The 15666-nt window shown below is 41.1% G+C and overlaps 1 protein-coding gene across 2 annotated transcripts in view; it reads right to left on the reverse strand.

The window, feature by feature from the left end:
- Nucleotides 1-8575: 8575 nt before the first annotated feature.
- The window catches only part of LACC1 (laccase domain containing 1), a 56289-nt gene continuing 49198 nt past the window's right edge, over nt 8576-15666 (reverse strand). For both annotated transcript variants that reach the window (XM_044286014.1, XM_044286015.1), the window contains exon 6: nt 8576-13631. In XM_044286014.1, the coding sequence (XP_044141949.1) occupies nt 13460-13631 (172 nt within the window). In that variant the 3' untranslated portion in view covers nt 8576-13459. The remainder of the gene's footprint in view (nt 13632-15666) is intronic.

Consider the following 15666-nt stretch of genomic DNA (forward strand, 5'->3'; position numbering starts at 1 on the left):
TACTGATCAATGGCGACTTATCAGACCCCTTTTTCATTCAAAACGGTACTAGGCAGGGGTGCCCCCTGTCCCCCCTGCTTTTCGTTTTGGCTCTGGAACCACTTCTCCTAAAATTGAGAACTGACGCAGGAATCCGAGGAGTGACACTGGGAGGTACAGATCATAAAGTTGCCGCCTTTGCGGATGATATCATGATTATGACATCCAACCCTAGGGAATCACTACCTGCAATTCAAAAACATTTAGATACATATAGTTCCTTTTCCAACTTTAAAATCAATAAACATAAATCATTGGTAATCTGTATAGGAATTCCCCCAATCAACTCAAAGAAGCTTAAAAAGAGATTCCCCCTTCAACTGGTCCTCTCCCACCATAACATATTTAGGGATTAAAATTAGTCCTAAAACCTCTGAACTATTTTCATTAAACTATACTCCATTACTAAATGATATTTCCCATAGCATAGGTAAACTAGATATTCCAACCATCTCTTGGTTTGGCAGGAAAAATCTGCTTATGTCTTTGATACTCCCCCGCCTTACCTATCTACAACAGGTTCTGCCCATTCCAGTCCCCAAAACTTACTATAATTCTCTGAAAAAACTATTCCGATCGTTTATTTGGGGAGGAAAGAAACCTAGATTGTCTTATGAGCTGTTATCACGTCTTAAGTGTTTGGGGGGCATTGCACTACCAGACCCAGAGTTATACGGAAAGGCAGTCTTACTGTCTAGAACAATAGATTGGCTTAGACCTGGTAACGCAAAACCCTGGGTTGCGATAGAGCAAGAGCTGATAAATAAATCATTTAGATCCCTTTTATTAGCTAACAGAAGCACATGTAATTTACCCTCCTCACCATATCCTGTTATTCAAGCCACTATGAATGCATGGAAATGGTTCCAATCCTCATATTGCTCAATACCCTTCCCTTCTCCTCTTCTTTCAATTAGTGATATCCTGGGGACCGCATTACCAGCAGTAACTGACTGTACTCCAAAGGAATTGAGGGACTCATCTACCCCAATCCTTTCCTTCTTTGATCCCAATGGTTCTATAATCCAGCTCAAAGAGTTCCAAAAAATCTTCAATGCCGACTGCCTACATATCTCCTCCACATCATATGTACACGCCTACCTCTCACAACATATTTCGAGGAGCGACCTTTTTCGCCCTTTGCTATGGTCAGAGATTCTCATTTCAGACCCTAACCCCCCAAGAAAACTAATCTCGCAACTTTACAAAAGAATTAACAAACCCTCGATCCTCACCAAACCGGCATTTATCCGACACTGGGAAAGGGATCTGGGACACGAATTTCCTTTCTCCACTTTGTCGAATTTAATGTCATCCCCGCACTACTTATCTAGATGTGTGCGCATACAGGAAAACGGTCATAAGATCCTAACCAGATGGTACAAAACACCAGATATTACAGCTCTATATTCGTCTACAGCCTCTAATATATTGGAGGTGTTGTAAAGACAGAGGAACCTTTTTTCACATTTGGTGGGATTGCCCAATCATCTGGTGGAAAGAAATATTTCAGATTGGTAACCTAATTTGCAAGACAAAGGTACAATTATCCGCGAGCAAAGCCCTCCTTAACCTTGATGTAGATCGGGCAGTGCATCCTTTGCCTTTTCTTTTCAAGCAGCTTTTGATAGCAGTTAAAGAAAATAGAGTTTGGCGTCACTCAATATCGGGCAACAATCAGACAACAACATAGATCTGAAAATATTATTTTATATTCGCAACATGTTGCATAAAAATCACAATAAAATACAATAAAATTACAATGAAATTATAATATATAACCATATAAAAACATATAGAACGTGATCCCCTCTAAAAGCGCTAATTAGTCTGTCTGGCTTTAATGTGCGGTTTCCCTGATAGCCACCAGGGTAAAGCCAAGGGAACAGTTGCGTTGTAAAAGAGTCACAATGAGTTTTTTGTATTGATACAATATTGCTTGGGAGTTTAAATGTACTTTACCACTCCTATGGGTTGGATTTCCTGTAAGATGCAGTCGCTCTGTGAGCTGCGTGGAAATGTAAGTCCGATCTCTTTAGATTAAAACACCCGGCTGTTTGACGATGATCTTTGTTACTTTGGCCTTCCAGGACCTGCTTGTGGCGTCCCACGTGGTGCTACTGGATAGGTCACGTGACTTTCGATTCCAGGCGGGGTTTTCAAATCTGTTCAGTATCCGATCATAGATGTTAAATGCTTCCTTTTCTTGTCCCTCACTGTCTGCAAACCAAACGCGTTTCGGGGTACAGCAGCCCCTTCCTCAGTGGTACAGACAATGGGTTTGAAAGGTCATTTTTATATCGTCCTTAATTGGTCAATTGCATGCTGGGACAGTGAGGGGCATGGAAGATCCGGATATGGATTTTCATCTTATAGGGATCCAATTATAAACTCAAATGTTCCAAATACAATGTAATACAGATCCATATGTCCTTAACATTGGTAACATATATCTTTTCAATTGTTTTTACCTTGGTTAAAATCTATAACTTTAATTTGAATTAACAATAATAAGAATGAATAAAAATATGAATAAAAATAAACAAAACAATATCTAAAAACCGATGATGGTGAACTAATGTATCAAGAATGAAGTCTCAATTTTCCATGTGGAATGATCATCTCACATCCCTCGTAAATATGTGGAGACCTATGTTTCATTAAGTTGAAATATTAAATTGAAACAAATGAATATTTTTCATTATTTTTCACTTAAACGATCTCACATTATATATTCTCATCCAAAACTTCAAACTGACCCAAAAACGCACCTGCGGTTTCGGTGTGTTTCTGGTGCGTTTTTTCTAAAATTTAGTAAAATTTAATAAAATTCAAAGTTTAGGCCGAAGATGATGAGGGGAAGCGCTTTTCGTATTTCTTTTTCGTATATATACTGTTTATGATGTATATAGGGATGCGAGCCTGCCAGGAAGGGGAGATCTGGGTGCCAGTAACACGGCCAGACGCCAGATGTCTCATTCATGACAGACCAACATCCCCCTACAGAAATCCAAAGAGTTCCATGTCTGCATTTAGACCCCTTGGGATGAGTGAGTCAAACTCGAAAATCCTCTTTGATTCATTTCTAGACATTCTGAGGATATGGTTTCCTCCTCTCCACGGATATTCTACTTTTTCTATTGCCATGTATATTAGGCTGGATGGATCACTTCTGTGGTGGTCCCTATAATGTTTGGATAGGGAGTGTAATTCGTATCCTTTCTTTATATTATTTACGTGTTCTGATATCCTTTTCTTTAGAGTGCGTTTCGTGCGTCCTATGTACTGTTTTTGACATGGGCACTCAATCAGATAAATCACGTTTGTCGAATCACATGTTAAGCCCTCTCTAATCTCCAGAGAAAATGAATTTTGGGTCGAGCTTACCTTCAGAGTCTTTTTTGGGAACGAAGTAATTCTGCAATTGGAGCACCGTCCACATCTATAAAAACCCTTGAAGGATAACCAGTTTTGTTTCTGCATCCCGCATTCTTTATTTTTTATGTTCTTTATAGAGGGCGCTACCTTCAATCCCAAATTTGAGGCCCTAGTGTAGGTAATCTGTGGTTTATTACTAAGTATGGATCCAATGATTTTATCTCCTAGCAGATGATGCCAATACTTCCCAATAATTCTCTCCATACTCTTATATTGGGCGTGAAATGGTAAGATCATTCTTATTGTCTCATCATTTGCTAATTTTTGCCTAGGGATAAAAAAATCATCTCTATCCATTGATTTGACCTCTTCCAATGATTTCTCTAGATAGTGAGCTGGGTATTGTCTATCAACAAATTGTTGTTTAAGGGTTTCTGCTTCCATCATAAACTGTTGATCACTAGTACAATTTCGTTTTAGCCTCCTGAATTGTCCTTTGGGAACATTAATGAGCCACCTCGGTAGGTGACAACTCGTATATAATATGTAGCTATTTTTGCTTACCAATTTGTGGTGTGTGCTGCATATTAATTTATTTCCCTCAACCTTGATGTTAAGGTCCAAAAATTGTATATTTTTCATATCAATTGTGGAAGTGAATTTTAGGTTCAGGTTATTTGTATTTATTTCTTCCAAAAAGGCAGTTAGGGACGCCATCGTGTCCTGCCATATAAACACAATGTCGTCTATATAACGACGCCATAGTACCAGACTCGTCCCCAGCCTTGGTTGGATGACAGTGGATTCCCACTCTGCCATAAATAAATTGGCATAACTGGGGGCGAATCTGGTACCCATGGCGGTGCCCTTACACTGAACGTAAAAATCTCCATTGAAGGAAAAATAATTATGTGTCAGTATATATCTGACTCCCTCTATTATATACTGTATCTGTTCTACCCTCATAGCTTTACTCAGGACTAATTGTTGTTGGAGTGCTCCCAAGCCTTGTTCATGGTCTATTATTGTATATAGGGAGTTAACATCCAATGTGCCCAATATATATCCTTCTTTATATTCCATCTCCTCCAAAATCCTGATCACCTCAGTGGTGTCTTTGATATAAGAAGGTATGTTTTTCACAATAGGTTGTAGTACTTGATCGATATATCTTGACAAATTGGAGGAGATGGAATTAATCCCCGATATTATGGGCCTTCCTGGGGGTTTTACTAAACTCTTATGTATCTTGGGAATACAGTACATTACTGGCATTCTTTTTTCTGTGTTCATAATATATTTGGCCTCCTGTTCCAACAAAACACCCGAGGTGGTGCCCCTTTTACAGTATTGAATTAATCGTTTGAAATAATCATCCGTGGGGTCTCGTTTTAATTTAGTGTATGTGGTCTCATCATTTAATTGTCGCAGACATTCCTCTATATAATCACTTGTATTGAGAACCACTATAGCACCCCCTTTATCTGCTGGTCTTATTGTTATGTCATTGATGGATTGTAATTGTTTAACTGCTTCTATTTCCTTTCTAGATAAATTGTATCTCAAGTTGTTACCCTTTAATTTCCTCAGATCATCTTCAACACACTTTTTAAAAGTTGCCATATGATGGCTAATCTCTTGTTTTGGATATTTTTTTGAATTCATTCTTAAACTTGTATGTACGTATTGGTCATTGTCTAAATTGACATTAGTCACCACCATCGGATTTTTCATAAAATATTTTTTCAGACAAAGCTTTCTGATAAATTTTTCCACACCTATATATGTGGAAAATTTATCCAATTTTGTAGTAGGAGCGTATTTTAGACCTTTGTTTAATAAAGTGACCTGTGCATCCGAAAGTTGGGTACTACTTAGATTCACTATACTCGATGTGTCTTCTGTTTGTTGTACCTGTTTCTTTTTACAGTGTCTCCCTCTTCTAACCTTTCTTCTACCCTGTGGGATTGTACTCGTGTCTGTGTTCTCACCTCCTGATTCTGTGATGGGTAGTGATTTCGTGATGAATAATGATTCTGTCTGGGATGGTAATAATCGTTGTGATTGTGTCTCTGTGATTTGTCTCTCGTGGGTGTATGTCGGTGTCTCAAGTTGTATTGGTGAGGTTGCCTCTGTTCCCTCGTGTTGTCCCTTACTGGGGTAGGTGTCCGTGTTTTTCTCATTCTTGTTTTGTGGTGGGGGGGAGTGTAGTCTAAAAAAAGGGGTGTTGAAAGTGACTCATACCGATTAGATGTTGAGACATTGTAATGGTTTTGATCTCTCTTTCTATTTGCATCATCATTTCTTTGTAATCTTGGGAATTCAATTGCATGCTCATTAGTAATGGATTCTTCCACAGCTGTATTGGGAATACCACTAGTATTGAGCTGCTTTAATTTTTTACATTTTTTATGCATAATGTCTTTCTCCAGTGTATCTAAATTTCTACAGATTCTCTGTTGCCATTTCTGTACTTGTTCTGTGTTTTGAAATTGATCCACTGTTGATTTCAAATCAATAATCTGGTCTGAAATTTCACTTAAAATTTGTGTCCGTCTATTAATAATAATGTGAATCAAACTAATGGATTGTGCTTTAAGGAAAGTGTCCCACTCTTTTCTAAATGTATCATTCACCAAATCCAGTGCAGGTGTCTTATTGAGTGTTAATCCCTTAGGGATATTTCCATTTTGTAAATATTGATTGAGAGCTTTTACTTCCCATTTATTGCGTAATTGCTTTTGCAGCAGTTTTTCTAGATTGTAATAGCTCTCATCAATATCTCTTTCAGGTTGGTATAAACAGTATATATACGAAAAAGAAATACGAAAAGCGCTTCCCCTCATCATCTTCGGCCTAAACTTTGAATTTTATTAAATTTTACTAAATTTTAGAAAAAACGCACCAGAAACGCACCGAAACCGCAGGTGCGTTTTTGGGTCAGTTTGAAGTTTTGGATGAGAATATATAATGTGAGATCGTTTAAGTGAAAAATAATGAAAAATATTCATTTGTTTCAATTTAATATTTCAACTTAATGAAACATAGGTCTCCACATATTTACGAGGGATGTGAGATGATCATTCCACATGGAAAATTGAGACTTCATTCTTGATACATTAGTTCACCATCATCGGTTTTTAGATATTGTTTTGTTTATTTTTATTCATATTTTTATTCATTCTTATTATTGTTAATTCAAATTAAAGTTATAGATTTTAACCAAGGTAAAAACAATTGAAAAGATATATGTTACCAATGTTAAGGACATATGGATCTGTATTACATTGTATTTGGAACATTTGAGTTTATAATTGGATCCCTATAAGATGAAAATCCATATCCGGATCTTCCATGCCCCTCACTGTCCCAGCATGCAATTGACCAATTAAGGACGATATAAAAATGACCTTTCAAACCCATTGTCTGTACCACTGAGGAAGGGGCTGCTGTACCCCGAAACGCGTTTGGTTTGCAGACAGTGAGGGACAAGAAAAGGAAGCATTTAACATCTATGATCGGATACTGAACAGATTTGAAAACCCCGCCTGGAATCGAAAGTCACGTGACCTATCCAGTAGCACCACGTGGGACGCCACAAGCAGGTCCTGGAAGGCCAAAGTAACAAAGATCATCGTCAAACAGCCGGGTGTTTTAATCTAAAGAGATCGGACTTACATTTCCACGCAGCTCACAGAGCGACTGCATCTTACAGGAAATCCAACCCATATGAGTGGTAAAGTACATTTAAACTCCCAAGCAATATTGTATCAATACAAAAAACTCATTGTGACTCTTTTACAACGCAACTGTTCCCTTGGCTTTACCCTGGTGGCTATCAGGGAAACCGCACATTAAAGCCAGACAGACTAATTAGCGCTTTTAGAGGGGATCACGTTCTATATGTTTTTATATGGTTATATATTATAATTTCATTGTAATTTTATTGTATTTTATTGTGATTTTTATGCAACATGTTGCGAATATAAAATAATATTTTCAGATCTATGTTGTTGTCTGATTGTTGCCCGATATTGAGTGACGCCAAACTCTATTTTCTTTAACTGTATTTTATCAGCAATAGGGAGTGCTGTGTGGTAGAGCACCTACTCCATAGGTTAACAGTGAGTGAGCCGCCAAATCCTTTTGCTATTGAGCTTTTGATAGCAGCCCGATTATTAATCCCTAAATATTGGTTGTCCACCTCACCTCCCCCCATAGAGCAATGGAAACTAAAGGTCGACCAAATCTTCAGTTTTGAAGAACTTTCCTCATGGGAAGCAAGAAATCACCCAAAATTCCAACACCAATGGCATCTATGGCAAAAGTTACCCACAGTGATCTCTTCACAATCTCTTCCATTAACATATCTCATTATGTCTGTAACTATATTTGTTGCTATTATTGCTGACACAGTAAATTTCCGAAGGGTGTAATATATCTGCATAAGTAATAGAAACATGGAAAAAGCGTTCTTTTGCTGTATCTTATGTGAAACATATTCTGACTTCTTTATACATGCAACATGCCTTGCTAGGCGTGTCAGTATCTATATTTGTACCTTGTTACGTTGTATAAAATAAAAAAAAACATAAATAAAAAAACAAAAAAACATTGAACTTTGCCAAGTCTGGACTCTACTTACTACACCAACTACAACTCCTATGTTGCTTCAGAGACTAACCCCTGGGAGCGACAGTATCCAGGTACAAGCACTGTGACACAAAGGCCGCATCACCACTTGGCATTCCTAAACACTGGAACCCAATCACCCTTGGGGGGCAGCCCGTTGCAAAGGCTGCCGGGGAGGTATTTTGAGCTTTATCATGGTTTGTGTTACTATAATGGAGGGTAAAATATGTCCCTGGCCAGATGATTAGGCATATCTGTGTTCCACTTTTATTTCCTTTCTTGTATTGATGATTTACACAGGGCTATGACCAAGTAAAGCAACATTTTTATGCAATATCATATGTGTGCTGGTGGGGTCTTGACTGTGTATGTATTCACTTTCCATGATGTCAATAGAAAAAAATTTAAGAAAGCAAAGCAATATTAAATATCTACTGTGCAAAGCTCCATTATGTAATATGCTTTGTTAGTTTACAGCTTTTGTGTTCATAAGCTATTATGTATTAAATGTGCAAAATGAAGTGCAGTAACTCTGCAGGTTGCATAACAAATATCATAATAGGCTTTCAAAATGTTTTATGTTATTTCATCACAGTGAGACAGCAGAGATTTGGCATGAACATTTTTCTAAAGACATTTTAAATGTGTGCAAAATTTGTTCTTCCGGCCCTGATAAACATGCCTTTTTTCTACAGTAAAAATTATGTTTAAGTCAGTTGTGTGTTAATTATCCATTCTTACTAAGGATGAGCATACCAGTTCGGACCAAACCAAGTTCGGTCCGAAATTTGCAATTTTCCAGACGACAAACAAACAAGAATCTTTCCGGGTTCGTTTCAGAGTAATCCATTGAGGGTCCATTCACACATCCGCAAATGGGTCCCATTCGTTCTGTAATTTCGGGAACAGGTGCGGACCCATTCATTCTCTATGGGGCCGGAAGAGATGCGAAGAGCACACTATGTGCTCTCCACATCCACATTTCTGGATCGCTGCCCTGAAGTTCTGGGCTTCACCTCCAAACTTCCGGGCCGCGGCTCAGAAAAAAAATAGAACATGTCCTATTCTTGTCCACAACTACGGACATGTGAATGGACCCTAATTCTATTTCCACACAGTTGGAATTTAAATGTTTTTTGCAACTTGCTCAATTTAATGAAACTAGCATATAGGTGATCAACACACAGGCCAGCACACAAAAGTACCTGTGAGGGATAACAAATTTAGGTATAAATCAGTTTCCCTTTATTTATGTGTTCATAAACACGTTTCCAATCAAAGTAGGCTTTCAAACGAAAGGCCCAGAGCCAGAATGTGGTTAGTAGCAGCACCATCTATCCAGCCAGAAGTAGTGGCAGTAGTGGTAGTAGGCCCCAGTTGCCCCTGCTGGCTTCAGAAAGGTGCAACATCAGATGAGAAGCAACATGAGGAGAAAGGATGAGATTGTGGATTGGATGGCTCACTCCTCCTCTCAGTCGCAGCAAGATAACGTGGAAGTGAATTCAGAGTCCAGCATTCCTCCTGCTCCTCTTCCTTGCAGCCCCAAAGATGGCTTTCAGTGGAGCCATCTCAGTCTTCACTGCCCCTTCCTAGAGGAGCACCTTCCTTTTTCCTAAGAAGTGGCAAGAAAACCCCACCACACCCTACGGCAGATAGTCAAAAGAGTCTCTGTTGATGACATGTGTGAGAGCAGTGAGCATTTGTACTTCCCTGAGGAAGAGGTGCAGACCCCAGACATAGACATGTTGTTGGTGGTGGTAGTAGTGGGCCCTTAGCCAGCGACAGTGGCATTCAGGTAAGAGCAGGGGAGGGGTGCCAAATAACCCACCATGATATCCCACAGTCTGATCGAAGTGAAAGGGAGGGTGATGACGATTATGTGCTTGGACAGGGCCTGGAAACCGGATCAGGGTGCTGAGGTGGAGGCAACATCAGAGGAGGAGGGTGATGGCGGCAGCAATTAATAGCAGAGGCCACGTACCTCCCAAAGAACAGCCATGGCCATATCTGCTTCTGAGATCTGACACAGTGGGTAGGTTGGGCCCAAAACAAGCCAGAGCTTAGCTTGGTAGCCTCTACCCCTGTGAAAGTATCTCCCATCTGGCATTTTTTTTCTCCACACTACCGAAAGACAAAAGCATTCTCTAGTGCAAGCTGTGTAAGACAAAAAAAAAATGTGGGCAGGCAAAAAAAAAAAGTAGGCACCCAAGCTCTATTAAACCACCAGCAAACAGAGGTGGCAGTCAGCCACCTCAGCAGGAGTTCCCTCCTTCTCCCGCTCCAGCTTGTGGCAGTAAGGCCGCATCCACAAGTAGTACAGTATCTTTCAAATCGTCATCACCCCTTTCTGCTTCTCCTGCTCAGATGATTCCTCCTCTGCTTCATCACCAACCAACTCTATGCACCTAGCAATCCGATGGTGCGCAAGCTTAATTCCCTCCACTTGCTGCTGGTGAAGTTTCTGCTGTACCATTTAATTGAGTCTACTCCAATGGAGCTAATGGCGTGCGCTTAGCCTCGTTGGAAGATTCCTAGGGGCATTATTTCTCCGAAAAAGCCATGCCTGCCTTGTATTTTCACATGGCTGACAATGTGGGGAACCCCTTCTGGCAAGCTTCATGCCATGGTAGACATCTGTAGAAGCTCTTACGGTTTTGTCAGCCTGGCTCCCGCACCACTTATCCTGCTCCTCCTCTCTGGACACATTCCAATCCTCAACAGCTGCTGGGCACAGGGTTGCTGACACTACTCCTCCCACCTATGACATTGTCAGGTCAAACGTTGCCACGCTGTGTTGGAGCTGATCGGCCTGGGAGAGAGTAGCCACACTGGCGAGCAGTTGCTTAAGTACATAGAAAAGCAAACATCCCGCTGGCTGTCACCCTGCCAACTCCAACTGGGCAAGGTGTTCAGGAACGTTGGCCGCCCTGAAGCTGGGCCAAATAATACATACTCCCTGCATGGTGCACGTCATCAACCTAGTGGTGCAGCGCTTTCTAAATAGGTACAATGGCTTGCGCAATTTGCTGGCACTTCAGCCACTCTTTCGTGGTGAGGAACGCTCTCCTGGACCTGCAGTGACAGAACGGGCTGCTGTTACACAACTTAATCCATGACGTGCCAACTTGCTGGAATTCAACGTCGTACATGCTCAAGCGTCTGTAAAAGAAAAATAAAGAATCTCCAGGAAAAAATTCACGAGAATTGTATGTTTTATTTCTTATCTGTGGCGGTTTAGTGATGTTTCAGCCACTCAAGGCCTTTTTCAAGCTAGTGCCGCTAAGGTGAGAGATAAAGAGGAATGCATGCTCATTTGGATAGACGTGCATCCGCACTGTAGGGTTCGAGCGTCTGTACAAGCAGCAGAAAGCAGTGAATGAGTTTGTCATGCACCAGACACCTTTAGCTGCAAGGAGCATGTGTTTCTTCGAGGCCAGGCTCCTCTGAGACACCTGTCGGGTGCTGAAGCCCTTCTAAGAGGCTACAAAGTTTTCAGCAGGGAAAACTGCGGCATGAACAACGTCATCTCTCTCATATTTATCTTAGAACAGACACTGACGCTCATGCAGCAGGGCACCATGGCAGAAGAAGAGCAGCTGACGCATCTTGATATCCTGCCTATAGCTGTTGGGGGAACACAAAGGAAATCTGCCATGGAAGATGAGAATGATGAAGATCAGGATGAGGAAGATGAGGAAGAGGAGCTGCCACTGTAAGAGGAGGAGACGTTAGAGGAGCAAGAGGACGATGATGAGGATAGCACCGGCCAAGGCACCCAATCATCTCAGTGGGGGGGCGAAGACAGAAAGGCTTGCTTACGCACTGCGTATTTTTGACATCAAGCAGTCTGATGATTATTGGATAGCCATGCTTTTAGACCTTCGCTACCAAGGCAAAATGGGAGTATGTTTTCCCCTGGTAGCAAGGGAGGACAAATAAGTTACTACCAGGAAACACTGTGAATGCAGCTTGCCGCAGCTTACGGTGGGCATATGTCTGTCACCAGCGTGTCTGAAAGGGAGGGGCTCCTTCGCATTACCCCTTCTGCTGCGATGAGCAGCAGAAGCTGCAGCAGCAGTAGTAGCAGCAGCAGCCATCATTTCAGTCTCCTTAACATGATGGAGCAGTTTTTCCACATGCCACGCCTGGCTGAGGCCAGTCAGCAAGCCGACAGCTCCTCTTTCAACACCCATGGATTTCTGGGCAGGCAGACTGGAACAGTGGTCCAAACTGGTACAGCACGCTCTCTATCTTCTTTCTTGCCCTGCCTTCGGTGTCATCTCGAAAAGGGTTTCGAGCGCCGCAGAGGGCGTGGTGACACCCAAACGGACCAAGTTATCCTCCACCAGTGTCCAAAACATCACTTTTGTCTAAATGAACCAAGCCTGGATTCAGGAGGATTTTCACACTCTTCCTGCTGATTCCGATTATAGACATCACCTACCTTGCCTTGCCTGCGGTGCCCCATCTTGCCACTGTTGCTGTCTGTCTGCCTATTATCACGTTCTGTATTGCTGCTGCTGCTGCGGCCCGCATCATGCTACTAATGCCTCTCAATCATCAGTTTATGAGCATTCAGTTTCCATACAGTTGAAATTTTAAAATTCTGTATGTCATTGCTTACAGATAAAAAAAATAATAATAAAAGATATAAAAAATAAATACAGCTTAGGTCATCAATAGTTTACTCCCAGAAAACACCTTTAATTTTAATTTATTACCGTTTCCTGCAACAGTCTTAAAAAGAACCTGTCACCAGAAAATGCAGCATGCTATAGAGCAGGAAGACCTGAGCAGATCGATATATAGTTTTGTGGGAAAAGACTCCATAAAACGTGCAATTTTTACATTTATAACTCTGCTATTTCCAAACTTAAGTCCGCCTCCATGTACAACTGACTGACAGTTATCTCTGTATATACACTTACAGAGAATACAGTGAATCAGTCACTCTTAACACTTGCCCCATGTACAACTGAGATCTGCAATCGCAGACATATAAATGTATAAAATTACAAGTTTCCCTGACTCTTTCCCCATAAAACTATATATCAATCTGCTCAGCTTCTCCTGCTCTATAACACGCTGCCTGCAGACTGCACTGCATTTCATGGTGACAGAATCTCTTTTAATAAGAAAGTGCTAACTTAAGATGCGCCAAATTTATCACTCACTCAACTTGAGGAGGTGATTTGAGTGGAAGAAAGTGGGGAATTCAAGTAAATATTCTGTAACTGGTTGGTTTCAATACAGATAATGTAAGACAGCAGCACAATATAAGTATGCTTACAGATGAACACGACTTGATAACGGAAAGTCGGTAGCACTCAGCTTATAATGAATGTATGGTTAGCGTGTCTATATTCTTTCTAAATCCTTAAGACAGTCATTATGTTCTTTATGAAACTTGTTACTTGATAGATATGAAACAGATTTGTGTGCCAAAGTTATCCCCATCCCGGCCATAAGAAAAAAACTTGTCAGGGTGGCAGGAGGTGCAGAGTGTGATATTTTCACTCTGGTCTTCTATGGTATCATCTTGGATATTCTGTGGCAAAATACCCCCACGTTCCAGGAGGATCCTTTAAAAAAGAGAGATGAAACAAAATCAGATACCGTGGCTCATTCACTGTGCAGCGTCCCACTCAGGACACGTGGGAACTGCAAAATTACTGTGAAACGGCATTATCATATTGCATGTCATTTTGTATTACAACACCTGTTGTTCATAGGCTGGTCTGGTGTAATTTATACATCCCACCACTAGATGGGGATAGCACTTAAGTTACATAAATACTTAAGGCACGCTTAGTGTAGAGAGCAGTGAGGAGGAGAAGGGGTGTAGAGAGGAGAAGGTAGAGGAGTAGAGACAGTTGTAAAGCTGAGGCTACACACCACTGAGTAGTGGGTGAAGTCTGATGCAGCAATGAGGTAGAGCCAAGGCATGAGGCGCAGGAGAGCGTTTTCCTCCTGTGATCCTCTTAGTCCCTACATCCTACAACCAGAGGATAGTGTTTGCGTCCCTGGAAGAAAACCAAGCTAAAAGAGAGACATTGGTGATAATAGCCACTACCTAAGGCTTAATGGGCACCTTTGCACATGGTGGAGGACAATCTAGCTACAGGCAGCCTCACCATACATTGAAGAATACAGATTAGCTACCTGTTCAAGGGCTTGGAAGATACAGAAATAATAGGACTAAGCATACCAATAAGTATTACAGGCAACCTCATCAAATTATACTGGTTTAAAAAGGACCTTGAAGCTAAGTTAAAACCCAGCCAAACCTATTAACAGTGGATCAACAGAATTCCTCTAAAGAACAAAAGACTGTATTCTGTCTGGATGTATATGCCGCAACTGGAACCAACTTCAGTAAAAGTTGTGAGTTGTATCCTACCACTGTCTACTTCATTCTTCAATTTAATTACAACTGGTTGTACCACCACTAACGGTACTGGCGTCACGACAAATACCACCATGGGACCCAGCCGCCACAAGCACCCTCAACAACACTGCCATTAAGGGCACCTCAACCTCCATCTTGACTGGTGCTTCCCTACCACAGAGTGTGCCCCGGAGGATTTCGTGCTGTCTTCCTCAACACTGTGCTGCCGGCCCAGGGAGGCTTTCTGCTAACCGTGAGGAAACCGATGAACTGTACTACTATTTCTCTCATCGGCCCACCGTGCACCTCACGTGTCGCCCCTGCGGTTCTGGCTGGCTGCAACTGTATATGAGTTTTACTTTTAAGTACTATGCCGAGGACTTAAAGTACAACATCCCTATTCTTTTAATTGCTTTTCAGGGTTATTCATGTGGGCCACCATCTCTAGTAGGTGTGTTGGAAATAGTTGGAAATGCATTGCAGATCATGCACAATAATTCGGTAAAATGCACTTGCAGCTTTGATATTGCTACAGGTTACATGTAGAACACTGGGGCAGATTTACTAACCCTATACGTGGCGTAAGCTTAGGCCAGCTGTCTAGACCTGCACCACATTTATCAAAGGGGCTCAGGCTGCATGGTAATGTGATGCATGGATGGACATTTTGTCTAACTCTATACTAACTATTGGTTAGCTTATTATGAGACACAATTGTAAGCCAGAATTGTAACATAATTTTGGCGCTAAGCATCACAAATTAGGCTGTACCGCTTTCTCACAAAGCCACGCTCCTTTCCAGTGAGCCACGTCCCCATATCAGACCTATCATGTGAGGCACAGAGAATTTCACTAAGCCTTGATGCACCAAATTGCATTCACACCAGATTCTCACAGTAGTACTATTGATGAGTGGCATAGGCAATATTCGAATTTGTGATATTTTGCAAATTTTTGGCTGAATAGTCACCATAAATTAGCAAATTAGGGAATTCGTGATCTCCAGCCATTGTTTACTTGATTGCAAAAATTGGCAATGTAATATATTTGCGATAAATTTGTGATTAGCATATTGAACACTATTCGCGAATACGAATATATAGCACTATATTCTAAATATTCGCAAATTCTCGAAGTGGCGATATTCGTGATTAAAATTTGCGATTCGAATATTCGCGCTCAACACTAATTAGTACATGTGGGCCACTGTGTCTTGTCCAAATATGAGG

The sequence above is a fragment of the Bufo gargarizans genome, chromosome 3 (genome assembly GCF_014858855.1).
Source record: "Bufo gargarizans isolate SCDJY-AF-19 chromosome 3, ASM1485885v1, whole genome shotgun sequence".
Lineage (NCBI taxonomy): Eukaryota > Metazoa > Chordata > Amphibia > Anura > Bufonidae > Bufo > Bufo gargarizans.